This window comes from Moschus berezovskii, chromosome 11, assembly GCF_049115385.1.
Source record: "Moschus berezovskii isolate FMDL1 chromosome 11, NW_MosBer_1.0, whole genome shotgun sequence".
Lineage (NCBI taxonomy): Eukaryota > Metazoa > Chordata > Mammalia > Artiodactyla > Moschidae > Moschus > Moschus berezovskii.
The window spans coordinates 106240927-106268911 of NC_142470.1; the positions used below are offsets into that span (position 1 = coordinate 106240927).

The 27985-nt window shown below is 56.5% G+C and overlaps 1 protein-coding gene and 1 long non-coding RNA gene across 3 annotated transcripts; one reads left to right on the forward strand and one right to left on the reverse strand.

The window, feature by feature from the left end:
- Positions 1 to 5374: 5374 nt before the first annotated feature.
- Positions 5375 to 17759, reverse strand: ARID5A (AT-rich interaction domain 5A). Of its 2 annotated transcripts, none has more exons than XM_055401078.2 (7): positions 17640 to 17759; positions 10107 to 10222; positions 8584 to 8716; positions 8205 to 8257; positions 7661 to 7758; positions 7289 to 7448; positions 5375 to 6909 (listed from the first exon to the last, which is right to left on the reverse strand). In XM_055401078.2, the coding sequence occupies exons 1-7, from the start codon at positions 17641 to 17643 to the stop codon at positions 5692 to 5694; spliced, it is 1782 nt and encodes a 593-aa protein (XP_055257053.1). In that variant the 5' UTR covers positions 17644 to 17759; the 3' UTR covers positions 5375 to 5691. The 2 variants fall into 2 exon arrangements, with proteins under 2 accessions (XP_055257053.1, XP_055257052.1); XM_055401077.2 differs by lacking the exon at positions 17640 to 17759 and adding an exon at positions 10712 to 10864.
- A 4643-nt stretch (positions 17760 to 22402) lies between these two features.
- Positions 22403 to 27237, forward strand: LOC129539517 (uncharacterized). Its single transcript, XR_008682468.2, has 3 exons — positions 22403 to 22560; positions 25066 to 25210; positions 26424 to 27237. It is a non-coding gene; the product is annotated as an uncharacterized LOC129539517 (long non-coding RNA).
- Positions 27238 to 27985: the final 748 nt, after the last annotated feature.

Consider the following 27985-nt stretch of genomic DNA (forward strand, 5'->3'; position numbering starts at 1 on the left):
ACACACGCTGCAGCTGCTGTGCGCGTGGCGCTGCAGTCGCCCCGCTGCATGCCGGGCCTCTGTGGGGTCTTTAGTCTCGGCTGTGCCGGGTCCTCATTGCTGCATCGGGACTTCTCCAGTTGCAGTGCACCGGCTTCTCACTGCAGCGGCTCCTCTCGTTTCACGGCAGGGCTCTAGGGTGCTTGCGCTTCAGTAGTTGCGGCTCCTGGGCTCTAGAGCACAGGCTCGGTAGTTGTGGCAAATGGGCTTAGTTGCTCTGCAGCTGGTGGGATCTTCCCTGATCAGGGATCGAACTCCTGTCTTCTGCACTGGCAGGCAAATTCTTTACCACTGAGCCACAGGGAAGCCCCTTACTCTTGATGCTGACTATAGGTAATCCTTCACGCAGCCCATGTAGACCTTTTTCCCCAGGGTTATAGGCAGCCTGCCTAGATTTCTCCCCAGAAGCTGCCTTGCTGATTACTACCCAGGCATTGAACTCAGCAGCCCATGAGCAAGTGATGTCCAGCCCCCGTTTCTAGGATTTGGTTCCCTGGCCCAAACCCTGCTCCCCCACAACCCCCGCTCATGTGGGAGGGGAACCAGACAGCTCCACACAGGACCTGCGGCTGAGACACGGCAGTGAGCTCAGGGACCTGCGTCTAAGTGAGACAGCCCTCGTCAGGTGGCCACCAGCTAGTCATCATGTGGATACACAGCAGCTCTGTGGCAGGTGAGCCTTCCCGGGCCCCTGGCAGACATTACTAATCCATTACGTCACCTTCACACTGAGGCAGCCCGAAGCTGCAGACAAACCATTAATCAGAGCTGGTTCCTGGGGTGAAGCCGATTTGCCATCCTTGTCCCAGACCAGACAGGATGCAAAGGTCAGGGTGACTCTGAGTCAGAAGCCAGGCCGGAGGGCAGTGGTCAGTAGGCAGGGATTTCAAAAGGCCTGCGGTCAAGGCAGGGCAGGGGGTGGTCAAGCAGAGATGCAGGGAAGGGGCTGATGACTCACATTCGCCCAGAGCCTCAGCTTACAAAGCACTTTCACTAAATGCCCATGGCTCTCAGGGTAGAAATTACTTCCATATCATAGAAGAGGCAGTGGAGGCCCAGCGGAACCTGTTCGCCCAGTGTCACCGGTGTGGCAGCTACGGTTTTGGTCCACCTGACAGACACATTTCCTGTGAGGTAACAGGCCCACGCTCCTCGTACGCACCGGATGTGAGACCAGGCTCTTTCCTGAAAGGTCTGTCCTTGCCTTGAGACCCCAAGGAGGGAGGGCAGCAGAGCTGGGCCAGAGGGCAATGACATGCTAATAAATGCTGGAGTGCCAGCTCCCGGAGGGTGCAGTCCTCTCACTGTGGCCTCGTTCAGGCTGCCGGTGCGATAGCGCAGGGTTGGGAAGAGAGGAGCCAGCTGCAGCCCCCCGGGCAGCGCCCACACCCTGCTTGTTGAGCTCGCCCTGCAGTCCCCTGAGCCACGCAGTCTCTTTCCTGCTTGAGTGGGGATTTGCTTCTGTTGCTGGCAAGTAAAGGGCCTGAGACTCCTCCCTGAACTCATGGAGGAGTCGGTCTCAGGGGTGGGGATCTTTCCTCCCCGCCCCCTGCTCCCTCAAGGGAGAGGTGACCAGACCAGGCAAGTGGTAGGAATCAAGCCAAGAAGGCCCCCCACAGTCAGGTGGAGGTAGGGAGGTGCCCATCCCTGTTCTCCCCCAGTGGCCCCTTGCTGCCCAGGCGGCCTCACAGACAGGGCTGGGCAGGGACTGCACTTACTGGTCGCAGGTGGTATTGGTTCTGCAGGAAGGGCCAGGGGCCCAGAGGAGCCAGCATGGTCCTCTCAGGACCAGGGTATGTTCAGTGGGCAGGGAGGAAGGTACCTACCCTTCTCTAGTCACTAGACCCTATGTGTCTGGGCCTCACACTGGGCCACAGTGCAGAACCTGGAAGGGACTGCACTCGTTTCCTAAATGGGCAGACATAGCCCAGGCCTGGGCAAAGGCTTCTGATACCTGAGGAATTGGGCGGGGGGAGCCCACCCCCTGTCCCTGTGGCCGGAAGCCAGGGGACACTGCACAGGTGACTCTGCCATGACCCACTTCTGCCCTGCTCGCCTGTCTGGAAACCTTGTTGTTTCCCAGCAGGACATTCCTAGAGACATTTGCTTAGGAAGCTGGCCTGGCTGATCTGATGACAGCAGAGCGAAAACCGCTCCCTAGTATCTGAGCTGCTGAAGGGTCGAATGTGGAAACGCCTGGGAGACCTGAAGGCCAAACAGGCCAAGCCCCTCGGGCCGGGGACGAGTAGGGCTGTAGTGGATAGGAGGGTATACCCTGACTGAGGTGCAGCAGCCACCACTGAGTACCAAGCAGTGGCCCCCATGTGTCCAGAAATTCTGATTTTTAAAGAACAGCCCAGTACCCACATTTTTATGTAAAATTTATTGATTTTTAAATGCTCGCAACTAGTTACAGAAACATTTAGGAAAAAATCACATGGGTCAGTCAAATGAAACACATCTTCAGGCCATCGTCTGCAGCGTCTAGTTTTGAGCCTACGTGGAAATCTCTCGCTTACCTGTGAGGTGTTCCCAGCCTCCCCTTCTAATCCCTCCTTCCTTGCGACTGCCAGCCCGCATCTGTGCCCACCCAGAGCCCGCTCCCCTGTGGCCCCCTCCTACTCCACCTCAGTGGACTGAGAGACCTCCCTGCTTCCAGACCCTGTGGCTTCCCCTTTTGAAGGTCACACCAGGAAAACAGACATCCCCTCTCCACCATGTTCTTGCTGCAGTCACCCACAGACCCTCGCGTCCTCCTCCCAGTCCTTGCAGACAGCAGTCCTCGCCCCAAACCGCTGCTATCCCATCTGTGCTTATTTCAGGGCAGCCACAAGACTGCCAGGAGAAATATCAACAACCTGGTATTTGTAGATGATACCACTCTAATGACAGACAGTGAAGAGGAGCTAAAGAGCTTCTTGATGAGGGTAAATGAAAGAGGAAACTGAGAAAGCTCACTTTAAAACTCATCATTCCCAAAACTAAGACCCGGGCATCCGATCCCATCACTTCATGGCAGATAGAAGGGGAAAAGTGGAAACAGTGACAGACTTTATTTTCCAGGGCTCCAGAATCACTGTGGACAGAGACTGCAGCCATGAAATTAAAGACGCTTGCTCCCTGGAAGGAAAGCTACGACCAACCTAGACAGCGTTTAGACGTCTCTGCCGACAAAGGTCCATATAGTCGGTTTCGGTTTTCCCGTGGTCATGTGTGGATGTGAGAGCTGGGCCATAAAGAAGACTGAGTGCTGAAGAGCCGATGCTTTCAAATTGTGCTGAAGAAAGGCTCTTGAGAGTCCTTTAGACTGCAAGGAGATCTAACGAGTCAGTCCTAAAGGAAATCAACCCTGAATATCCATTGGAAGGACTGATGCTGAAGCTGCAGCTCCACCAATTTGGCCACCTGCTGTGAAGAGCCGACTCACTGGAAAAGGCCCTGATGCTGGGAGAGATTGAAGGCAGAAGCATAAAGGGGCAGCAGAGGATGAGATGGTTACTGTCAGCCCCACAAGGGCAGAAGCTTGAAAGTTTTGCCCACTCGGGTGTCTGCCAACACCCAGAACAGGGTCTGGCACCACTGGAAAGAGACACTCCGTATTTGCCACATGGCCTGTACTTAAAAGACTGTCACCAGGAAAAGGGCCAGGACTGTAGGGACATGCCTGCCAGAGTTGCCTCCACTCACCACCAGAAACCACGCAAATGCCACAGATGGTTTGGAGCGGGTCCTAAAAATGACCCTTGAACAGTTTATGCCTCAAAGGCAGGTGCTGGCCTGTAAGTCCCCAAGGCAGAGTCAGGGACTGTTAGGAGACACGGCAGGTAACACAAAGGAACGAGTATAAAAAGCAAAATGACGTGGGTGACCCGTCCACCTAGGGCAGCAGCACCAGGAAACTTGCAGGGTGCCCTACCAGTGAGCAGGCGCTCCGCGCAGCCCAGCCTGGCATCTTAGCTGCAGGATCTCTCAGAGCTGCTGGTTCAGGATGGTGCCACCCCTCGGAATCTCGAGGCATGAGAAAAACCACAGAAAGGTGGCATGCGAGAGCTGCAGGGCACAGAGGTCTTTCAGAAAGTAGGTCCACATTCACCTGCAGTGTTTGCTGATGCCGGACCAGAGCCTCAGCTCGCCCCCCAGGGACCAGCTCAGGACAGAAGACGCCCGTGCAGAGTAGTTCCCAGCGCAGCCTCCAGAGGGCGCCAGCGTCGCAGCTCTGTGCAGCCCGAGCTCAAATCCTGTTGCCAGGCCAACGGCCCACTTCTGTACTGGGAAAAGGCTGCTGTGGCTTTGCAAATGAAGGGGACCCCAGCGACCCTGCCCTACATCAGATGCCCATATCCAGGGGATCTGACTCTAAAAGACCTGCAGCCCAGCACCCAGGACACTTGTCGGGAGTTCTCAGTCCTCTCCCTGCTCCTCGTCAACCACGGAGACCCCATAGGCTCAGAGATGGGAACATGTGGGGGCCTGCAGGGAGGAGGAGCTCAGGGCTGGAGATCACATGGCTACTTGGGCTGGCGTCTCCCCACAAGAGGGAGCAGGGGAATCCCTTCAGAGCCTGCACATTCATCCATAATCAGCTGATACATCTGTGACCTGAAGTCAGGACCCTGGGCCAGCAGTGGCACTGCCTTTCCAGAAACCTGTATGGAGCTTGGCCGGTGTCTGTGCCCAGGTTCTAAGTACAGGCAGCCTGAGGCGGGGAGGGGGGAGCAATGCCTCTGATGGGGCACTCCTCCCACGGTGATAAGTGAGCACACTGCTCTCCAGGCAGAGCCCGTAGGAAGGAGGGCGTTAGGGTGCAGGGTCTGAACCCCCACCCAGCATGTGGCAGGTGAGTAGAAGGGCTCACCAGGAAGACCCGGCAGCAGCCTCCCAAGTCGGCATCCAGCACCAGGGCAGGTGACTCCAGCATCCTGCTTGCACCCTCAGCCCCGGGAGTGCTGCTGACGGCTGCAGGGCATCCATGTGGCTTAGCTCAGGGTGCTGGGTCACGCACCCGCTGGGGGAACCGGGGCAAGTCCCAGCCTCTCTGAGCCTCAGACTCCCATCTGCACCATGAGGAAGGTAACTGCTGGTTGTTCCCAGACTCAACCAGCCCAGTGGGCTGAAGGCACAGGACAAAGGGTACAGCGTGCAGAAGGATGAGCCGGAGGCCAGGCTTGCCCTGGCCCTGCTCTTTATTCCAGTGACAGCACCCCAGGCAGGAGTGGGTGCTGAGCAGGTCCCTCTCCTTGGCTCCCCTGTCACCCTATGGGTGGCGCTGTCCACGAGAACACCCCCGCCTCACTGCTCCCGCAAAGGCCCACACCACACACACCTCAGGGCTGCGTGGCTTCACGGGTGTTTTATTGGATTTTCCATAGGCAGCATGGACAGCCCTGCAGCCCTTCACCCGCCCCAGTCCCTGCTCTGGGGCCTAGGCCAGGAGTCGTCCGCCTCTCGATGTCTCCTGAGGCATGCCACCACTGGGCCCCAGCCCCTGGGCTTGGGCTGCCATCTTGAGAGAAACCTAGTTTGCCCGGGGCCCATCCCTGTCAGGCACACGCGAGCTCTCCGGAGGAGGCGCTGCAGACCAGAGCCCCCAGCAGTGCCTACCCACCCCAGACTGAGGTCAGATTCTGACTGCGCAGCACGGCAGGCACAAACCTACAGCTTGGTGTTGAGGTGGAAGGAGAAGTGAGGTGCTGTGTAGGCTGTGGCAGGCGGCATGTGCCACGGAGACGAGGCCGGGCACAGTCTGTGGCACAGGGCACCGTCAAAGGACACCGGTGGGAGGTGCATCAGGCCAGCGGTCATGGGCGAAGGCGCTGTGGCGGCCAGCAGGTGGGCCGGGAAGGCGGGGATGACCAGGGGACTGAAGGGGAGGGTGGCCTGGCCCTTTAAGGGGCCCAGGGTGCCAGCGAAGTTCAGTGGGCAGCGCAGCATGGTACCCCTGTAGGCCTCTGGGACGGCGGGGCCCAGCAGGCAGGAGACGGCCAGGTCAGGGCCCCCGGGCTTGGTCCCACACTCCTGGGCATTTGCCTCCTTAAGAAAGGGAGACACTGCCCGCAGTTTTTTGCTGCCGTGGACCGAGCCCTCTTCCACCAGGCTGCGCTTGTGGCCCAGGCCTGGGCTGCTCGGGAAGGTGGGCAGGGGCACAGGGCTCTCAGCAGGGACCTTGGTCATGGGGGACACCCAGCAGGCTTTGGGTTTGGGGTAGAGGCTGCCCTTTCTGGAGCTGCCCTTGTGGAATGCAGAAGGGCGGCCAGCATCCCCGCCCCACACCAGTGGGGACTCTTTGGCTGGCAGCCCCTCCTCCTTGGCAGGGGGCCCCAACAACACCCTATCTTTAAGACCGGGGAAAAGGTCCCTGGGATGCTGGCTGACAGGCTTCAGCACCTCGCTGGGGTAGGTGTGGAAGCAGCCGGTGAAGACAGGGGCCGAAGGGAGAGGGCCTGCCTGTGTCTCCCCCCAGAGGCTGGCCACAGGGGCCTTCCTTCCTTCCAGAGGTGTCAGCCGGTGCCTGGAGTTCTCAGCCGGCCCTCCTGGGCTCTGGGGACTCTCCACAGGCGGGGCGGCTGGGGGTGCCTGGGGCTCCCCACCTGCCCCATGGCGACAGCCCTCCTCCTGACACTGCAAGGCCTCTGCCTTGCTCACCTGGGCCAGGAGCTTCTTTTTGGCCAGCGGTGACATGATACCATGTGTCCCTCTGCAGTAGAAGCTGGACAGGAGCCGTTTGTAGGCCTCAGGGCAGCCACTGGCACCCACAAAGGGCATAGAGGGCCCCACAGCCGGGCCTCGCTGCTCCATGCCGTCCCTGGGTGTCTCCTGGCTAGGAAGCCTTGCCAGGTCAGGGGCATCTGTTTTGGTCTTTGCTGGCATCAGCTAGAATGAGAAAAGGCCAAGCCTCAGGGCTGGGTGTGAGCCGTGCAACGCTGACCTGGGGATGTGGGGACAGCAGGGAGCCAGCCCTTCCAGCACCTTCATGCAAAACTGTCAGAAGGTGTCCCATCCTCTCAACAGACACAGCCTGGTGTCAGGACATGGGGACTGGTGAAATGGGGTGCAAACTAGGACTCAGACCCCACGTGTACCCCCAACTTGAGGGCCCTCAAATAGTGAACCACTCTATGACCCTTGCCCCCCCTGGTGCTGCCCGTGGGGGAGGGGAGTGTTCCGGGGGTTCCAGGCAGGGAGCTCTGCAGCCAGAGTGAGGACAGGTAGGGGGCGCTGTGAGAGGCACGGCCCAGGGCTCGGCGCTCACCTGGTCCACCCGCTTCTCCTCCTTGACCTTCTTCGGCCTTTCAGGGGCCCCATCATCCCCACGAGGCTCCTTGGCCATCTTGTACTGCTTCCTGGGCTTGGAGGCGGGCAGGGGCTTGTCATCCTCCCCCTTCAGGTGCCGCACGTATGGGAGGACCAGCCTGGGGAGGAACCGGGCATGTCGCCAGGGGGCCGGGCTGGCAGGAGGCTCCCACGCTCTAGGCGCCCCCCAACACCCCCGGCCCACCCCGACCGGCACACAGACTGTCCCCAGCCGCGGGGCCCGCACGCTGTGTCTTGTCCAGGAGTCCTGCCGCCGCCCCGCCCCGCCCCGCCCATCAGAGTGGCCGGGAGGCGGCCGGCGGCCCCGCACCTCTCGTAGTGGCGGCGCGTGCACGTGGCCGCGCTGGTGCTGCCCGGGCTGCCCCCCAGCTCGTCGTACACGTTCTTCCAGAGGCGGCGGCCAGTCACCTGCAAGGCGCCACGTCAGGGCACGGCTGGCGGGCGTCCCCTGCCCGCGGGGTCCTCGCAGCTCGGGGTCCCCACTCGGAGGCCGTTTCTAATTGCTTCTCCGCTAGCAGGGGCGGGGAGGTTGGAGGGGGCTCCCCCGGCCAGCAGCCAGCCAAGTCCCCCTCCCAGGGGCTGCCCGAGCACTGGCCCTTTGTGAGTGCAAGGACAGAGCAGATGGAAAGGGTGACAGTCTTGCTTGGAACAGCAAAGTGCTGGCGGGTAGGGCAGGCCCCTCCCCACGGCGCACAGGGAGCTGGGGAAAGGGCAGGCTCTGGACACCGCCTCATCCTCCTGCCGACTGGAAAGGGCAGGTCTGCTGGGCTCCCTTTGTTCCCGAGGTCCCGGGGGCACCGCTGAGATGTGCCAGGAGACCCGGCAGGGTGAGGACTCCAAGGAGCCGTCCTTACCAGTTCATAGGCCCCTAGCTTCTCCACGGCCTTGTAGATCTTCCACAGGTTAACTGGGGACAAGAGGGGGCGCGGCCGCTGTCAGTCTTGGCAGGAGGAGGGGGCCGCCAGCAGCCTGTCCCCATGGCCCCGTCAGGCTGGCAGGGAACCAGCACATACCCAGACAGGGCCACTGGGATGGCTGGCCAGACCGCACCCTGTGTGCTGGGGGCTCAGTGGCCTGTGAGGACGGACATCGGGCCACACCCACTGCCAGGCCAGTGCCTGGAAGGGGGCAGCTTTTCTGTGTGCAACCCCTGTGGGTTGGCACGTTGGGGGTCGCCCTGAATGGAGGTCCCCTGCTGGGCCCCCCTCCCGTGCCTGCACCCCGGGGACGCACTCTGCTTGAAGCCAAGATGGGGCACCCTCTCGATGGGCGTGTGTCGCTCCTTCATGAACTTGTAGAGGCTGACCAGGAAGGCCTGCTCCTCCTCCTGCTCCTCCTCCCGCTCCCCGCCTGCCTCGGGGGACTCCTGGGGAAAGAACACGAGGCAGTGGGGTGAGCCCCTAGTTGGTAGGAGGCTCCGGAGAGGCGGAACCACTGGCTGCTGGGGAGGAAGGAGATGCACGGCCACCAAACCCAGGCTCCCAGAGGAGGAAGCAGACCCTCACACCCGACTCGGCTGCAGAGGTTGTTCCTGGGGTCAGAAGGACAGAGGTGTTCCATGTTAGTCCAGAACCCCAGGTCAGGGTCCACAGAGGCCTGGCTCCAGGGGCGGCCATGGGAGCAGCCCTGCCCCTTCTCCAAGCTTCCAATCACTTCTTCACCTGGCTCTAGGTTGTCATGTCGCCTTCTCAGCTCCTCTACCAGACTCTGAGCTCCTGGAGGCAGGTTCCATGGCCCCGGGGCTCCCAGAGGCCCCTCTGGTCCAAGCCAAAGGATGGTGCGTTCCAGCTGTGTGGGGCCACTCCGTCAGGCTTGCTTCCATGACCCGCCCGTCCATGTGCTCAGTTCAGGGAGGAGAGACCCTGTCCTGGACTCCAAAGGGCCCTTGTGTCCAATGCACAGGTCTTTTGGTTTCTGTTCCCATGGGAATTTCTCTCGATGCTCTTCCTGTGGCCAGTGGCTCAGGGCAGGGGCTACTGTTGGGCTGGGGTTGGGGTCCTGGCTGGGGTGGCCCCAAACACGAGAGGGCTGGCAACTATCATCAGTGTGAGAACTGTGCAGAGAGCCACATGTTCCAAAAATACTGTATTCGAGCGTCATGACCGTGGTTCTGACTAATCAAAGACCTCTGGAAATAAACAAGCCAGCTTGCACGTTACCCATGAAATTGGAACACACTGCGGCGCCTCAAAACGGAGGCACTCTGACCACAGCTCTTCAAATGAACATGCTTTTCTGTTCCTCTTCTCTGAACTCCAGGAAATCTGTTAAAACTTGTTCCCATTTGCAGCTCCCTCCAGCCAGTGCCTCTGAAGCAAACAGCCAAAGAGCGCTGATGCAGAGGCCGATGGCTGTGACTGTGCTGGTCAGTGCAGAAGCACCAACCTCACTGCGTGACTTCAGTGTCCACGTTGTAACTTCGGAGGCACAGGAGGATGTCCGTGGAGTTCAGTGCTTTACTCTGTTTTATAGATCAGGGCTCCAGGTCATCCTCATGTAATAAAAGGGTCTGCCGTAAAAACCATGCCTGAAAGTCCAGCCAGAGGTGATGGGCGAGCCCTCCTGTCTGCCCAGCACCCAGTGCAAGGCCCAGACAGTGGGGCTGTGCCTCGCTCTGGACTCTTTAAGGTTTGGGGATTAGGGAACACATCTCCAGGGAGTCTCCAAGGCCACCTGGGAGGCTGCACACAGGTAGAGCAGGGTGAGGGAAGGGGTGGGGAAGGGGCCCCCAGTGGGGGAGGGGTCACCCAGCTCACCTCCAGGCGCACGGGGCTCTGGCTCCTGCTCGGCTCACCATCGGGCTGAGGAGACACTGGTGGGTCTAGGGGCTCCCCTTCCTCTGACTGCTTCCTTTTCCCTCTGACCGGAGGTGCTGGAGGAGAAGAAGAGGGGAGAAGGGCAGGGGAGAGCGAGGACATGAGGTGCTGGCAGAGGAGTGGGTGGCAGGCGGGCAGCGTGGCATCCGAGTGGCCCAGCGGGGATCAGTCCTCGCCATCCTCTGCCCGGGGTGCCCAGCTGCCACAGGCAGCCTCTAAACCACACGGGCTCCCCTGACTCTGCCACTCCCATAGCTCCACCCATGCGACACCTGCCAGTTTTCCTTACTCCATTCCAGCCCTCTCCCCAAAACTGTGAAGGAGACCATAAATCACCCTGGGGTCAAGTCAGAGGAGGCTGGGGCCATGGTGTTCGGGGAAACTGTCTCCAAACCCCACCTCTCCACATCAGAGAGTATTTGCAGCAGCTCAGCCAAACGGCTGCTGGGACCGTAGACCCTCCACGAATAACCAAGAAGAAAGTTCCCATTTATGAAGCATCCAAGCTTGTCTTAAGCATCCCTTGTGTTCCCGTGCATGCTCACTTGTGTCTGACTTGTTTGTGACTCCAGAGACTGTAGCCCACCAGACTCCTCCATCCATGGGATTCTCCAGGCACGAATACCGGAGTGGGTTGCCATGCTCTCCTCTACAGGATCTTCCTGACCCAGGGATCAAACTCACGTCTCTGGCGTCTCCTGCATTGGCAGGGAGCTTCTTTACCACTAGCGCCACCTGGGAAGCTCAACAGAGTCCTAACTGCCCCTAACTAGGCCACATACTCCCCTCACCTTCATGGCTCCTGGTGACCCTTCAGGTCTCGCCTGACAAGCCCTCAGCCAAGCACAGCACTTCTCTCTAGTCACCCTCACCCCCTCACACCACACGGATGGGGCCATCTGGACTGAGATGCCAGGGGCTCGTCTGGCCTCCTGACAGCCGGTGAGGCCGCCCAGCACCCCCATACAGCAGGTGGCAGGTAAGGGAAAATGTCTCCTCTGTCCATGGGATATTCCAGGCAAAAATACTGGAGCAGGTAGCCATTCCCTTCTCCAGGAGATCTTCCCAACCCAGGGATGGGACCCAGGCCTCCTGCATTGCAGGTGGATTCTTGACTGTCTGAGCTACTAGGGAAGTCCTATTTTGGAGGAGAGAATGGATGAGTCCCACAACAACCTGATGGAGGGCAGGGAGGAGCCAGGGGCTGGATTCTAAGGGCATCCTGAGAGTTGGTGGCTGCAAAGACACAGCCACTGGGTGCCGCTCTGGCCGCGCAGCGGGTGGCTGGCCATGCGAGGCCACCCTTTCTTCCCTCCTTTTTGATCATGTAGCATGAACTGTCCTGGTTCGCTCCAGCTCAGAAAAGTCCTTACTGCTGGGAACCTGCAAGACTCCCCCTCCATCCCAGGTAGAAAAGAAACTTTAAGAACAAGAAACCTGGGGTTCCTTGGGGGCTCAGTGGTAAAGAATCCGCCTGCCAATGCAGGAGATACAGGTTCGATCCCTGGTCTGGGAAGATCCCACATGCTGCGGAGCAACTAAACTGTGAGCCACAACTCCTAAGCCTGCGCTCTAGAGCCAGGGTGGGCCACAACTACTGAAGCCCTCCAGCCAAAAGCCTGTGCTCTTCAACAAGAGAAGCCACCACAATGAGAAGCGTGCACTCCACAGCCAGAGGTAGCCCCTGCTCACTGCAACTAGAGAAAAAGCCTGTGCAATGACAAAGATCTAGCGCGCCAAAAATAAATAAATAAATAAGAAACCCACAGCAGAGTGACCCACGAGGCCAGCGGTACCCAGAAGCCTGAGCTGTAGACCTCTGGCTTCTGGACAGGTCCCCTTGGGCGGCTATTCATGGAAGTGTCATGCAGGTTCTCGGCTCTGTGTCCCTGGCCCTTTCATATACGTTCTCTCAGTGAGTCCCAGAGGGATCCCATTTTAAAGAGATTAAGTTGCCTGCCTCCCTGGGGGACCACATTCAAAGCAAGGTCAGTCTGACCACCCGCCCAGGGGCCTGCCCTCGCCACCACTATGGCTGTGGTGCTTATCACCAACATTCACAAGCTTTGCTGGGGAGTCCGAATAAGCCTGGAAGAGAAACCGAGCCTGATGCTAATTGGGCCTGGGCCATCCTTGCAGGTTGGCTCCTGATCACCGGAGATACAGCCAATCTCCAGAAATAACTGGGTACTAATAACTGACCCCTCCCACCCCTGACGGACGCCTTTCCAACCAGGCCCTTGGGCAACTCTGCACCTCCGTCTTTCCTTCTGTGAATTGGGGCGAGGGTGGCGGGGAGAAAGACACTGCTGTCCTTTGCTAACTATCCGTGAATCCTGAAGCCTTCAGCTCATCGGCACGCCTGTGTCCCCCCAGCTTTTCTCCTTTCCCTTCCTGCCTTCTCTGCTCTGCTGGCACATCCTCTCTCCCTTCTTCCTGAAGGGAAAATGCTCGGCTCCAAAGGACTCTCTCCACCTGTTCCTGTGACAAGGCTTCTCACTGGCACCCTCCTGCAGATCGGCTACAAGGCTGTCCTCGGCCCTCAGGGAAAGAAGGTGGTGGGACCAGGGCCCACTGGGATCACCAGGGAGAGTTTAAAAGACATGGCGCCTGTCTCCCCCACCCTCCCCCAACACAGGTAAGACTTAAGGTCCTGCAGGAGGCACCAGGGGTTTTCCTGGTGGCTCCGCAGTAAAGAACCTGCCTGTCAATGCAGGAGACACGGGATCCATCCCTGGGTCAGGAAGACCCCCTAGAGAAGGAAATGGCAACCCACTCCAGTATTCTAGCCTGGGAAATCCCATGGACAGAGGAGCTTGGCAGGCTACAGTCCATGGGGTCACGGAAGAATCAGACAGGACTTAGCGCCTAAATGACAACAAGGGGCTTCAGGGTTTCACACTCCCCAGGGGGCCTGAGAGGGCAGCCAGGTTAAGGGCCACCGGGACAGAGCGGTCCCTCCTGCTTGGCTGCAAAAGGCCACGCTCTCCTAGGGAAATCTCCAGGACTTGGGCACTTGGGTCACCTGGGAAGGAGGTCACCATCTGAGCTGTTTCACCCCAGCAGAGACGGGCATGAGAGCCACAAAGGGAAAACACTGTATCTCTGTGCGTGGCCGAGTCTGGGTGAACCGGCCTCCATTCGTGCCCACCTGGGCCGCAGCCCTGGATGAGGGGCGGCGCGTCTTTGCCCTCCCTCCCTGTCCTCTCCCTCGCTTCTCCAGTCATTGCGAGATCGTAGTTCCCGCTAAATCTTCATTTGGAAAAAGAGTTCTGCCGTGCGGAGTAAGTCTGAAACCCCCTCCCGTAGGAGCCGGGTGAGTCCCATCTGCCCAGCTCCCGAGTCCCCAGAACAGACTGAGTGATCTCCTCCCCGCACGGTTTCGAATACTACTTTCCCCACAATCTAAAGGTTTGTAAGGAACACTCTGGGAGCTGGTTTTGGACTTTGTTCTCTTTCATTCCTTGTGGAATGCTGGACCCGTACACAGTTTAATTTCTGTCACATCGTAACAAAACTTACTATCCGGAGCTCAAGTCCCCCATCATTACTCCTTGTAAAAACTTCCATCTGAACTGTAGGATAATTCTGTCACATCCCAGGGTGAAAAAGAGAGAGGGGGAAAGGATGAAGGAGAAAGAAATAAGCCACTGGGGTTTTGACCGGGTCGCGTTTAAACTTAGAAATGACTCTGAAAAATGATAACGCCTTTCTCACGTGCATGCTCCTATGCAGGAGCAGTGTCTCCAGGGACTGAGGTCTCCTCTGCAGAGCTCAGGGGCCCTGTGGTCCCCGTTGCGCTTATTCCCGGTTGCCGTGCGGCTAGACAACTGAGTGAGCAGAGCCCCAAGGATGGCAGCAGGACCTGGCTCGCAGCCCCGGCCGCTCCTCATCCCGGCCCGTGTGACCCGGCCCCTTCAAGGGCAGCGAGGGAGTGTGGCAGCAGCACGGCTGGCCCTTCCTGTGTCACCGGTCTGCTCAACTCCACAGCTCTGTGAGGTCAAGCTTAACCCTCGATCCTAAAAACGAGGCAGGGAAGAGGTTAATTTCAGTCACTAGCTGTGAAGGAGGAGGCTCCTGAAATGAAGCCCACCTGCTCTCAAGCCACCCCCCCACACACACACTATGTACTTCACCAACTGAAACCAGTCTCTCCTGGGCCCTGGTCTGGGCTCCTGAACACTGGCTCCCTACATCTTCCCAGCACTGAGTGGGCATTATTATCTCTCTGCCCCCATTAACAGATATTACAAGATCTGAGGATCTGAGAGGTCCAGTAACTCACCTGAGGTCACATAGCTTACCAGTGGCAAAGCTGAGATTTGCAACCAGTGCAGTCTTCCTGTCTCAAGACACTGACTCCAAGCTCTAGAGTTTTTTAATGGGAGTAGGGAAACCCCAGGGCTTCCCTGGTGGCTCAGTGGTAAAGAATCTACCTGCCAATTCAGGAGATGACGGTTCGATCCCTGGGTTGGGAAGATCCTCCAGAGAAGGCAATGGCAAGCTACTCCAGTATACTTGCCTGGGAAATCCCATAGAAAAAGGAGCCCGGCAGGCTACAGTCCTTGAGCTCACGAACAGTCGGACACAACAATAAAGCAAGACCCCAGGTTCCTTCTCTGTGCTCAGAGGGTGCAAATTGACCGTCTCTCCCCAGGGGACCTACAGTGTCACAGTGCAGCACCCCTGTTAGTCTGCTGACAGGAACCTGGGCCTGTCCTCCCAGAGGAGCTGAAAGCAGATGAGATGGGGCAGGAGGCAGGGTGGGGCGGGGGCTCTGACCCCACACAGGCGTTTCTGGCCCTGACTCTGTTCTGCCACCTATAAGGTGGCCCTGTTAGACCCAATGGACCCAACGTTCTAAGCAGAATGAAGCGGGAAACGAGGCTTCCCCCCAAAAATCACAGACGGCTGGGTGCGTGTGCGTGCGCGTGCGTGCGGAATCTGAGGTCTGTCACTCCGCTGTGTCTCAGTGCCTGGAGTTCTGCACCGTAGGGAGCAGCTGCTTCATGAACACGACTGCACTGATGGGGAGGAGCTGGGCTGTGACTCGTTCAAGGCCTCTCTCTCTCTCTCTCCGCCCCCGCCTCCTGCCCCACCTCATTCACTCTCGGTGTGATGGAAAGGAAGCGACACTTCCTTTCATGAAAAGTCACCCACTGGGAGCACCGTGTCAATTACGACAATAATGGTAGCAGAGGCCGCAATAACAACCGGCAGACACGCCACACCTTCTTGCCTGAGGTTGTTGGCTTAAGTTGCTCTTTGGCTTGAGCTGGAGCTGAAACAAAGACAACCTTTGAAGCGGCCAGTCCACTCAGCTCGGAGCCGGCTGCCTGGCGGAGCAGTGGTTTGGGGAGAGGGACCTGCCAAGGGCTGTGCTCCAGCCAGCATGGAGGACAGACGGACAACCTGGACATGTGCAGCTCCCCACCCGGCCCTGCCTCTGTGTCTCAGGGGAGGGAAGAGGGGCCAGGGTGGGGGAGCAGCTGGGGCCGAGGTGACAGCCTTGAATGTAGAAAGGAGGGGCTGTGGGGGCACCAAAGGTGAAACGACCAACTCCCAGCCCCCCAGGATCTGGTGGTCCTGAGAGACCCTGACCCAGGGTGGGGCTGAGTCCCCGCTGTCCTGCCCCTCCGGGTCTGGGGCTGAGTCCCCGCTGTCCTGCCCCTCCAGGTCTGGGCAGCATCTGGTGATGAGAGGGACAGCTCCATCTCTGTACTGCTTCCTGTGTCCCCACCAAACTGGGCTGGGCGGCAGCTTGTCCGAGACGTGGGTCAACAGTAGATGCACAACCAGGACAGGAAGGCTGCCTGACTTCTGCCTGGGGCACTCTTCTTTCTCTCTCTCCTAGTAGAGCTCTCCCAGAGTGGCTCTCAAAGCCCAGCCAGTAAAGCAAGGTCCAAGGCGGGTGTGGGCCATCCCAGGTCAATTTCCCACCTGGGAACAGGAGACCATTGGGAAGGGAGAAGGGGCAGGGTCTCAGAGGCCTAAACTGTCCTCACTGTCAGACCAGGGCTGGTCTCTAAGCCTCAGTTTCTCAGACTGTAACCCCTCAAAGAGAGGGGCTGATTCTGTGAGGTCCTTTCTACTGCTGCCATTCCAAGTTCGAGGTCCAGAAGGGTCCTCAGAGCTTGGACAGGCTCTGGAACTCCACCCTGGTGACCCAACTCACTAGCTGCCATCTCTGCCCTAGCCCAGCCTCTGGGCACAGAGACACCACACCCCCAATTCTGGTGCTCCAGCTGGGGCGAGAAGCACCTGTTATCTTCCCTTCAGCTCCGCGGACTCCTCTTGGCTAGCTGACGACCCCGCAAAGAAAGGGACCCTGGGTCTGGCCAGTACAGTGCCGCCAGACCCGCACCCTGAGCCCCTGGGGGTCCGGCATCCGGCGATCTCCTCCCCTATTCCCAGCGTCCGTCCGGCTGGAGGCCTGAGGCCGGCGCGGCCGCGCCCCCTGAGCGCGAGGACCGAGACGAGGCAGCCGGGTTCGGTCAGCGAATCGGACTGAGCGCGAAGCCAGACGCTTCTCTCCTCGCAGCCCGCGCGTCTCCGCTTTCCACCCTGCCCCCGCCCCCCATCACTCCGCGGGTCCGCCACGCTGTCCCTCCTGGAGCCCCAAGGGGAGAAAAGAGACACAGGAGAAAGATGAGCGGAGCCAAGAAGGAACTTACTTCTTCCCTGCCGGGGGTTGGGAGTGGGAGGGTACAGAGGAGGGTGGACAGGAGACAAGAGCAGAGACTACGGGGAAAAAAAGGAAAAAGGGAAGAGGAAAGAGAAAGGGTAGGGGGCGAGAAGCCGGTAACCGCCGAAGGATCAGCACGACTGTCGGCTTAAAGAGGAACAGTCGATTCTTCAAAATGCATTGAGCAAGTTCTTCAAAACCAGCGCAGAGTCACTTTCAGGAAACGGCGGCCGCAGTGGAGAGCGCGCCGCGCGCCCGGCGGACCCGGTGGCCCTTCTCGGCGGCGCCGGCGGATTCTGAGAACCGCCGGGATGTGACGGCGGGGAGGGGAGAGGGGAGGGTGGCGGCGGGGGCTGCTGCAGACAGAACTGCTGCGGACAGCTGTCACAACAAATTAGCTGAGACCAGCTCGAGATTGAAAACCACAGCAGGAAGTGGGATGACAGAACCGTACAGGACTTGGTAAATTTCAGTCAAGACTCGACGCAGAGAGTTTCGAGATAAACGCCCGGGAAGCCCCTTGGCCGCCAAAACTTTTTGTCTTTCCTTTCTTCGAACAGCGCGCGCCCGACACTAGGCTTTGGCCCCCGGCTCGCGGCGGGAGGACGCGGGCGTCCCGGGCCAGACTGACCACCTCCCCGCGCTCCCGCCCCCAGTCCACCCCCAGCCCCCGCTCGCCCCCCAGGGCAGCACCGTCCGCCGCGGGCGCCGGGAAAGACCGGGCGCCGCAACCTCGCCCTCCTGCGGGGCCGCCCGTCCCGTCCCGGGCGCACCGCAGAGCCACTTACCCATGGCCCGGGGAGCGCGCGCGGCGCCACCGCAGCACCCTGCTCGCGGCCCTCCCTCCGGACCCCGCGCTCCCCGCGCGACTGACCCAGGGCCGCCGCTCGCCGGCCAGCCCCCGCCCGGCCCCGCCCCCAGCCCCGCTCTGGGCTCCGGTTGGTGGGTCCACCTCGTCCGCGAGGGAAGGGCACCGCCTCCTCAGCCCGCAGAACTCTGGGAGCTGTAGTGTGTTCTCCCGCTCCCCAGGCGCAGACGCTGCGAAGCTGGGCTCCTCGCCCAGAGGGGCTGAGGCAGGACAGCCAGCAGTCACGGCTGCCTTGCGCCTCTGGAGCCGAAACTCGAGTCTTGGAAATGTCCTCTTTGGTCTTAAGCAGGGCACTGGGGTCTGGGTGGGGTAGCAAAGCGCTTCCGACTTTGAGTTGAACTGGGTGGAAGACATCTCCCATCTCCCTACCAGCCCAACTTACAAGTAGAGATGGTTGGTGATAGCTAAACAAGGACCCCTTCCAAAGTAACAAGACCTTGCCCAAAGCTCTGTGGGGGCCCAGAAATGCCTGGGGCAGGAAACCTGCTGACGGGGGCCCGTGTCCACCTATTTCTCAAAGACAGAGAGGGCAGCTACAAGGTGAGCAGTGGAAAGAGGGGGCATGATCCCTGCTTGGAGAGATGAGGCTTCCAGTGGAGTAGGGGCCTTAGGAGATGCTGAGCCAGCTGCAGCTGGGCTTCTGCCAGAGGGAGAAGTAACTCAGTCATATTCACCTCACAGAAGAGAAAACTTGGGTTTTCTCTTGGGTTTGAGAGTTCAAGATCTGGAAGCATTGTTCACAATAGGCAAAAAGTGGAAGCAATCCAGTGTCCATTGATGGATGAATGGGTAAACTGTGGTGTGTACTCAGTTGCACCCGAGTCTTTGCCACTCTTTGGACCATAGCCCACCCAGGCTCCTCTGTCCATGGGGTTTTTCAGGCAAGAATACTGGAGTGGGTTACCATTTCTTCCTCCAGGGGATCTTCCCAATCCAGGGATCAAACCCATGTCTCCTTCATCTCCTGCATTGCAGCCGGGTTCTTTACTGCTGAGCCATCGGGGAAGCCTCTAAACTGTGGTGAAAGTGAAAGTCGCTCAGTTGTGTCCAACTCTTTGTGACTCATGAACTATACAGTCCATGGAATTCTCCAGGCCAGAATACTGGAGTGGGTAGCCTTGCCCTTCTCCAGGGGATCTTCCTGACTTAGGAATCTAACCAGGGTCTCCTGCATTGCAGGTGGATTCTTTACCAACTGAGCTATGAGGGAAGCCCTAAACTGTGGTATGTACATACAATGGAATATCATTCAGTCTGAAAAAGAAAGGAAATTCTCACGTGTTCCACAGCATGGATGAACCTTGAAAACATTATGCTAAGTAAAATAAACCAGACACAAGCTACAAATACTGTATGGTTCCACGTATATAAAGTACTTAGAGTCAAATTCATGGAACAAATAGTATAGAATTATGGTTGCCAAGGGCTGGGGGGAGTGGGACGGGATAGGGAGTTAGTTGCTGGGAGGGATTGGGGGCAGGAGGAGACAGGGACTACAGAGAATGAGATGGCTGGATGGCATCACCGACTCGATGGACATGAGTTTGAGTGAACTCCGGGAGTTGGTGATGCACAGGGAGGCCTGACGTGCTGTGATTCATGGGGTCGCAAAGAGTCGGACACGACTGAGCGACTGAACTGAACTGAACTGAGTGACTCAGATGGTAAAGAATCTGCCTCCAAAGCAGGAGACCTGGGTTCAATCTCTGGGTCGGGAAGATCACCTGGAGAAAGGAATGGCAACCCACTCCAGTATTCTTGACTGGAGAATTCCATGGACAGAGGAGCCTGGCGGGCTATAGTCGATGGAATTGCAAAGAGTGGGACGTGACTGAGTGACTGACACGCACACATACATTTAATAAGTACAGATTTTCAGTTTTGCAAGATGAAAAATCTCAGAAGATGAATGGTGGTTGCGGAAAAATGTGGATGTACTTCATGTCCCTGAACTGTATACTTAAAAATGGTTAAAATGGTAAATTTCATGTAATGCATATTTTTCCACAATTTGAAAAAAGAGCCAAGGTCTCACAGACTTGAACCCTGTCCTAACACAGAGTAGGCAACTGCAGATTGTTGATTAGTTTTAATACAGACAGCGCTGTGCATTTCCTAATTTTATATGATAAAACTGAGGCTCCAGAGGATTAATTAGCTCAAGTAAGACAGCTGGTAAATGGTGGAGCTGAGCATCTGAGCTCCAGTCTGGGCCCCCTCAGCCATCTCCCTCAGCGTTTCCTGGCAGTGCTGTTACGTGAGTCAGGGAACACCACCTGAGAAGGAGGCGGTGTGAAGGGGAAGACTTGAGCGCTGCTGCGGACATGGCGGGTCAGTGAGGTGTCCAGTGACAGCTAGCAGTGAGGCCTGGAATCCACGACAAAGTGCCGACTGGAGACACAGCTGGTTAAGGAGCCCTTGGACCTGTGCAGTTACCAACCCTGTTTGCACTCATCACCCAGCCATCACCCTAAACAAGTGGACCAGGGTTGTAGTTTGGTGACCCTGAAACTCTCCCTTATCCTTTGGCTCTGGGATGGAAGAACTCTCCAGGCTCCTCAGTCCAGAGTGGACAACACATGGGCTCCCTTGTCTACCTCATAATGGGTCATTTTATAAAAGTCTGTGCCTGCAGATTTGGTAACAGACACATCGTCAACAATAGTAAACTGCCTCTAACAATCATTATAATGGTGATTATGATAGTGCCCCCACACTTCCCAGTTTATAAGCCCTCCAGGAGACCTGAGGTTGTGTTGGCAGATGCTGTGGTAGAAAAGCTTTGTCCATTCTTTTTTTTTCGGTGGCGGGAGTCACAGCTTGCAGGATCTTAGCTCCCATACCAGGGATCGAACCCTTGCCCTTGGCAGTGAAAGCTCTGAGTCTCAACCACTGGACTGCCATCCTATTAGGATTGTCTGCCCAAGGTTTGGGATAGAGGCCTAGGCACTACCCTCAGCGTCCCAGTCGAGGCCACCCCCACCCTCCCCGGCTGAACAGACTCATTGCCTGACAAAGCAGCAGATCATCCCACACAGGATAGAGTTATTCCGCCATCCCAGGCAGTCGAACACACTCTTACAGACAGCGGCTGTTGTGCAAAGCCTCAGCAAGTCCACACCTGCCTGTGTCAACCTGGGAACAATGTGATCTAAATTTAATTGCCTCCTGAGGCAACTGTTTGCAATAGAAAGTAATTTACAACAGCCAATAAATCTTGCAGAGGAATGACATCTCCATTTGCTTCCCTAAAATCATAAACATGCCTTTTAGTCAAGCCACTATCTGATATACCTTCATCTCCTACCCACAGCTACCCTCCTCCTGCATTATCTAACCATCGGAGCCAGTCCCTGATGGCCTGAGAGAAGTCACCTGGGCCCTCCATGTCCTGCTGTCTCAAACAGATTAATTAAAAAAAACAACAACCCACGAATGCATTCTTCCCATAAAGACATTACAAATAAATCAGTTCTCTCTGACAGCATTCCAAATTCAGTTCCCTCCCCAACCTAGAGATAAGGACTCTTATCACATTGGGTGGGCTTCCCAGGTGGCACTAGTGGTAAAGAATGTGCCTGCCAACGCAGGAGACATAAGAGACGTGGGTTCGATCCCTGGATTGGGAAGATCCCTGGACAAGGGCATGGCAACCTCCTCCATTATTCTTGCTTGGAGAATCCCATGAACAGAGGAGCCTGTCGGCTATAGTCCGTGGGATTGCAAAGAGTCAGACACAACTGAGCATCAGATTGGGTACATTCTTCCGGCACTTTCCCTATGTATTTTCATAAATACATGATGTAGAAAAACACATAAATTTATGTGTGCTTTTAAAAAGTGATTCCATTCTAATTGTTCTATTCTGCAACTTGATTTTTTTGTCCAATATGTCTTGGAGAACCCTCTTTGTTAGAACACAGATCTGTTTTTCTCTTGTAGCTGCTAGACCACACATCTGGTGTGGACGTACAGCAGTCTTTATTTCATCCCCTCTTCATGGCGCTTGGTCTTTTTGCAATTATAGGAACTTTCCAAGAACATTCTGGACCCTCTTAGAACATTTGCAGGGCTCTGTAACTTACAAAGGAGGCCCAGCTTTTAAGCTGCTTTCTCCTAGCTTCTGTCCCCAAGTCTTGGCATCCCTTGCTGGCCCAAATCTAGGAAGAAAACCTGGTCTCGGGAGGGGTGGTCCTCATCCTGGAGCTCTCAGAGCTGGAGGGACTGTTCACGAGCTTCTTCCCACCTGGCCTCATTCTGGAGAGGAGGCCAGCAGGCCCAGAGGGGTCAAGGAGTTTGAAGGAGGTCACACAGCAAGTTTGTGTTGTTGCTCTTGTTCCTGGGACCCACAAACACATCCAGCGCGCTCAGTTAATTTTCTGCTCTGGGAAGCTCCGTTCCCAGGCTCCAGCGGTTGCAAAAGGCCCCCAGGGCTTTGTTTTCAAAGGAGAAATGAATCGGGAAGTATTTTTAAGTGCCGGCCCCGCCTGGCTCCTGCCTTGCTCCCTCGTGCCCTAGCTGTCCAGGAAAGGCCAGCTTCACAGTGGCATCCGCAACTCATGGAAAACAACAAACGCCCGAAATAGATGATACCCAAGCTCAGGAATGGAAAGAATTGGCTCATGGCTTCAAACGCCTCTTTTAGAAAAAGGCAAGAATAGCTTTCGGCCTTTGGGGAACTGCTGGAGGTGAGGGGGGGATCTGAGAGCGTTGGTCACTTTTTTTCACCTCCCTTCCCCCACCCCCATGGGAACACTTAGCTTCCCCAGCTTGATCCACTCTGGGAGCACATCCACACCTGGCTGCTGCCCGAAACTGGAGATGCTTCTTGAGCCTGAAAGGTAATGGTTGGATTCCTGTGTGTGTCTGTGTTGGCAGGAGGGCGGGAGAGTGAGGGAGGGTGGCAGGGAGAGAAAATGCGGGCTTGCATCCCCACTCAGAGAGCGCAGCTGCTGTGTGACCATCTGCAAGTCGCTTGACCTCTCAGAACCTCCAGTTCCTCACTGGAAAAGCCGGCATAATGATTCATTTATCCATTCATCTGACGTTTGTTATGACCCAGCTCTGTGCCAGCACTGAACCAGAGACTGGGGATACCGCCATGAGCAGCACAAGGCTCTGATCGCGTGGAGCAAAATACACAGCCCTGGACAACCTTACAGGTGATGCAAATCAGCCATAGCTTCTTCAGACAGCTCCAAAGTCACTCAAGGCTTGGTGCCGGAGGGGTGACAACACCTTTCACCAGTGTTTATCAGGAACTGAACCTAGCATCTTACGTGGGTTATTTCATTCAGTGTCACCCAGCCCTATGAAGTGGCCGCTATATATTTATGCCTATATTACAGTTGAGGACATCGAGCAGCAGAGTGTAAGTGCTGGACGAGGTAATAAAGAAAGGCCAGCTGTGGGCCAGCTCCCTGTTAAGCACTGGATACCTGGGCAACCAAAGCCGGGTTCCCGCTTTATGACACAAAGTAGTAAGTCTAGACTGGAGGGCAGTACTAATGCACTCGACAAAGGTTTTTAAAAAAATGTATTTTAAATTGGAGGATAATCACAATACTGTGTTGGTTTCTGCCATACATCAGCATGAATCAGCCATAGGCATACATATGTCCCCTCCTTCTTGAACCTCCGTCCCAACCTACCCCTCTAGATTGTCACAGGGCATCAGATTTGAGCTCCGTTCATCAAACAGCAAATTCCTATTGGCTAGCTATTTACTATATGATTCATGGGGTCGCAGAGAGTCGGACACGACTGAGCGACTGAACTGAACTGAATATATGTGTTTCAATGCTACTTGCTCAACTTGTCCCCTGCCCTTCACCCACTGTGTCCACAAGTCTGTCCTTTATGTCTGCCTCTCCTTTGAAAGTGAAAGTGAAGGCGCCCAGTCCTGTCTGACTCTTTGCGACCCTATGGACTGTAGCCTTCCAGGTTCCTCCATCCGTGGGATTTTCCAGGCAACAATACTGGAGTGGGTTGCATTTTCTTCTCCAGGGGATCTTCCCGACCCAGGGATCCAACTCAGGTCTCCCGCATTGCAGGCAGACTCTTTGCCCTCTGAGCCACCAGGGAATCCCTTGCTGCCCTGCAAATAGGTTAATCGGCACCTTCTTTCTAGATTCCATATGTGTGTGTCAATATATGATATATGTTTTTCTGACTTACTTCACTCTGTATAATAGGCTCTAGGTTTATTCACCTCATTAGAAGTTACTGGCAGCACTGTTTACAATAACCAGGACATGGAAGCAACCTAGATATCCATCCACAGATGAATGGATAAAGAAGTTGCACAGAGCTTTTGTCCTTATTTTAAAATAAGCTTCTGGAGGGATTATGGGTGGGAGGAGACGGGGAGGACAGAGAATGAGATGGCTGGATGGCATCACCGACTCGATGGACATGAGTTTGAGTGAACTCCGGGAGTTGGTGATGGACAGGGAGGCCTGGCGTGCTGTGATTCATGGGGTCGCGGAGAGTCGGACACGACTGAGCGACTGAACTGAACTGAACTGAACTGAACCCTTCATTTCCCTGGTGTATGACTGTCTCCCATTGGACAGATGAGTAAACCGAGGCATGCAGCGCTTAAGTGCCTCTTCGGAAGACTGCACAGACTACACAATGGGAGCTTCTTACCGCCTACAGGTTCCCAGGACTCTCTGGCGGGGGCGGGGGCGGGGGCGGGGGCGGGGGGGGTCGCGCCCCAGGGCAGGGGAGAACTACATCTCCCAGGATGCCCTGCGAGGGGCGTGTAGGGGTGGAGCCGCCGCGAGCCCACGGCAGTCATTTCTTGGTATTTAAAAAAAAGTAGCAAAAGAAAAGAAAGAATCAAAGCCTCAAGCGTCACGTCTAGGAATAGCTTCGGAGCCAGGCCAAGTCATTATAGACGATGAGTAATCCGGTTAAGTCATTTCTCTAAACGCCATTACTTGTAAGAGAATTAAAATATCAGCTTACATCAGTCGGGGAGAGGCAGGCTCCAGGGGCCCGGGGCGGGAGCGCTGCCAGGAGGGGGCGCGGCTGGCGCGCCTCGGCCGCTCCGCTCGGTCTGGGGCAGCGGCTGGACGCCAGCGACCGACAGCTGGGCCCTGGGCTCGGCCTGACAGCCACCTGGGGGCGGCGGGGGAGCCGCCCGCCAGGCCTCAGTTTATCTTCTTGTTACGAGCTTCTAGGGAAGTTTGGGCTGCCTCCTCTCAAGAGAATCAGTGTCCCTTGTGGGGGTGGGCCTGCGAGGTGAATGAAGGCCAGGCTACTAGGCCAGGTGGGAATGGGGTAACTTTTCCTTCAGTGTCCCCCTTTTCTGTCAGATTCCAAAATTCCTATCTTGACAGCTGCAGGAGCAATGGGCTCGGGACACTTAGAACCCTGATCCTGCGAAAGATTGAGGGCAGAAGGAGAAGAGGGCGACAGAAGATGAGATGGTTGGATGGCATCACCGATTCAATGGACATGAACTTAGGCAAACTCCAGGAGATGGTGAGGGACAGGGAAGCCTGGCGGGCTGAAGTCCATGGGGTCGTGAAGAGTCGGACATGACTTGGCGACTGAACAACCAGTGGCGGTCGGGTAGATCTGAATCTCCTGGGGGTGTGAATTTTGCCCTAGACTTGCAGGAGTCATCAACGCATCTTGAGATGAGGATTGCAATGAATTTAGGGAGGGTGAGCTGATCCAGAAGCTGACCCTAAAACCTGGCCCCTAAATCCCTCTCCAGGTCCAACAACATTCCTGGTAGTGAGCCGGACACTCATCTGTCCCTCGGTGACCCTCAAGTAGACCCTTAGCAAATAAGGGCACTGGGGCCCGGAACTTTCCCACTGGCTTCCCGCGCCAGTCCCCAAAGCAGCAGAGAGTAACTCAAGCTTACAGATGAATGCTTGAGGCAGCCTCTGAGCAACTTACACACATTCACACTTGCAATGAATCAGGCACTTTTGAAATTCCCTTTTCACCAAAGGGCAGAGAGAAACCAAGAGGTTCTCGACTTCCTAAGAAGCTGCACTAGGCTCAGTCAGTCCACTAAAACAGGAAGCTCCAAGGCTCTGGAGTCGGGTGGACTGCTCCCCAATCCTGGCACCCTCACTTGCAGATGACCTTGGATGAATGACTCAATCAAAGACTCTAGTCTTTGATTTTCCCACATGTATAACGGAATTAGCAATACCTACCTAGTGAGATTACTGTGCCAGTTAGAAATAACGTAGACCTTTAACAAATGGTCATTCTGTTGTGTTGGTGTTATGTGAAAACAACCTCCGACCAAGCAGATCCTGCGTGCTTCTGAGCCTGTAGGAGTAAATACTTGAATAACCTGCTCCCCCAAACCCAACTATCTCTTAGCACAGCAGTCATCTTCCCTACATCAGGGGACGGCGCCCTTGGCACACCGCTGCTCCTCTGCACAGTCCTGTCCTGTGTGCATCCCAAGCCCTGGCCTTAGCGACCTGAGCTGGACCCTGAGACCCCCCATCTGACCAGGTTTTCTAGGTTTACAGGTAGTAACTTCAAAGTCCTGAGTTCCCCAGTTGGGGTCTTCACATTTGGCGAGGATGTTGGGAGGAATTATGGTCGAGGTGAATGATGTAGCTCTAACCTGAGCGGTCCCATTAACCCCTTCCATGCTGGAAGCCTAGGCTTGGATGGGTGGGGTGGTGTGGAGGTTGCTGCTCTGATTACTTCTCCTGCTCAGTCCCCTAGAGGCTTCAGAGTCTCCCAAACCCTGACCCACACAGATCTCTGCAAGAGGGAGATTCCAGACACCCCTTAGCCTCACTCGTCTTCCTGTGCCTGAGTGGCATCAGCCTCCTGCGCAGAGTGGGAAAAGCGACCAGCATTCTCCATAAGAAGACTAAGTGCCCCAGCACTTCCCTGGACGTCCAGTGGTTAAGAATTCAAGCTTCCAATACTGGGGGCGCAGGTTCTATCTCTGCTCAAAAGTTTTGTTTTGTTTTAAAAAATAAAACCCAAGTGCCCCAAATCAGTTCAGTTTTTCATGCTCAGTCTTCTCATCTGTAAAATGGTCATGGCACAATAAAAGCCCTCACACCTGCTAGTGCAGTTATAGGCACTAGATGAGTTATTTCTTATAAACAGTTAGAACTGTGTTTGGTGGGAAGGCAGATCTCCATAAATATTAGCTCTTATCCAGAACCCAGGACCAAGCAGAAGGCATGGGGTGAGCCAGGGCTGGGGAAAGGACACAGGAAACCTGGGTTTCAGGGACCCATGGGACATAGCAGATAGTGGTCCTGCCCACCCACCCCACCTTCCCTTCTGCTGCTGCTGTCTGTCAATGTGTCAAATTTTGTTGGCTTTAGGGCTTTTTTTTTTTAATAAACACGGGCTGCCTGAAAACCCTAATATTCTGGTTAAGTTTTGAAACAGCTCAGAAATCCCCTCCTCCTCTTGTGAGTCAGAGGCAAGAGCATTAAGCAGAACTGCCAGTGGGGTGCTGCGCAGAACTGCAAAATAACAGCTGGGCAGCCCTGTGACCCCAGGGAGCTGAAATGGGGGCTCAAAATATTAGGGTGCGCTGGCGTGGCACGAAGGCCGGAAGTCCCCGGGGATGGGGGTGGGGCACACTAAAGCCCCAAAGGATCGCCATGCCCACCCCCTGACGGAATCTGAAATAAAAACAACTCGGAATGGTTCAATTAGTGTAAGGAAGTCTCACAAGACTGACTTTTCCCGGAATGGCGATTTCGATGCTCGCCTGGAAATATCAAATCCTTTCCAAGTATTTTTCTTTTTTCTATTTTGGTGCCTCAAGCACGTGCTGGGTGAAGTGATGGGTAGTTTTCTCTTTCCAACTCAGCCCGCGCGCAGGGGTCTTCACCGATCCGCTCCGGGGAGCTTGGGTCCTGCCTCGCTCACCCATCCTCGGCTGGCTCCCCCGGGGCGCGGTGGGAGGAGGCGGGGCGCCGCCCTGGGGATGGGGGGGCGAGGTAATGGGGCGGGGTGGTCGGTCCGAGCGCCCGCTTCCCTCCCCCTGGGCTCGCTGAGCGGAGTTGGGGAAGGCGGGCGGGCGGGGGTTTCGGAAAGCGCTTTCCATGCTCGGCCGGATCTGAGTCAAAAAGGGGGAGCTGGTTCAAACCGAAAGAATAATTCGGTTAGCCAAGGCCGCCAATATTTCTCTGCGCCCAAATTATTGCTAGGCAAGGAGAGCCTGAGCCGGAGCATCGCTGGCCCCTCGGGCCTCGCTGAAAGCCCCGGCCCCCCCACCCCCACCATAGTTCCTCTTTTTTCCCAGAA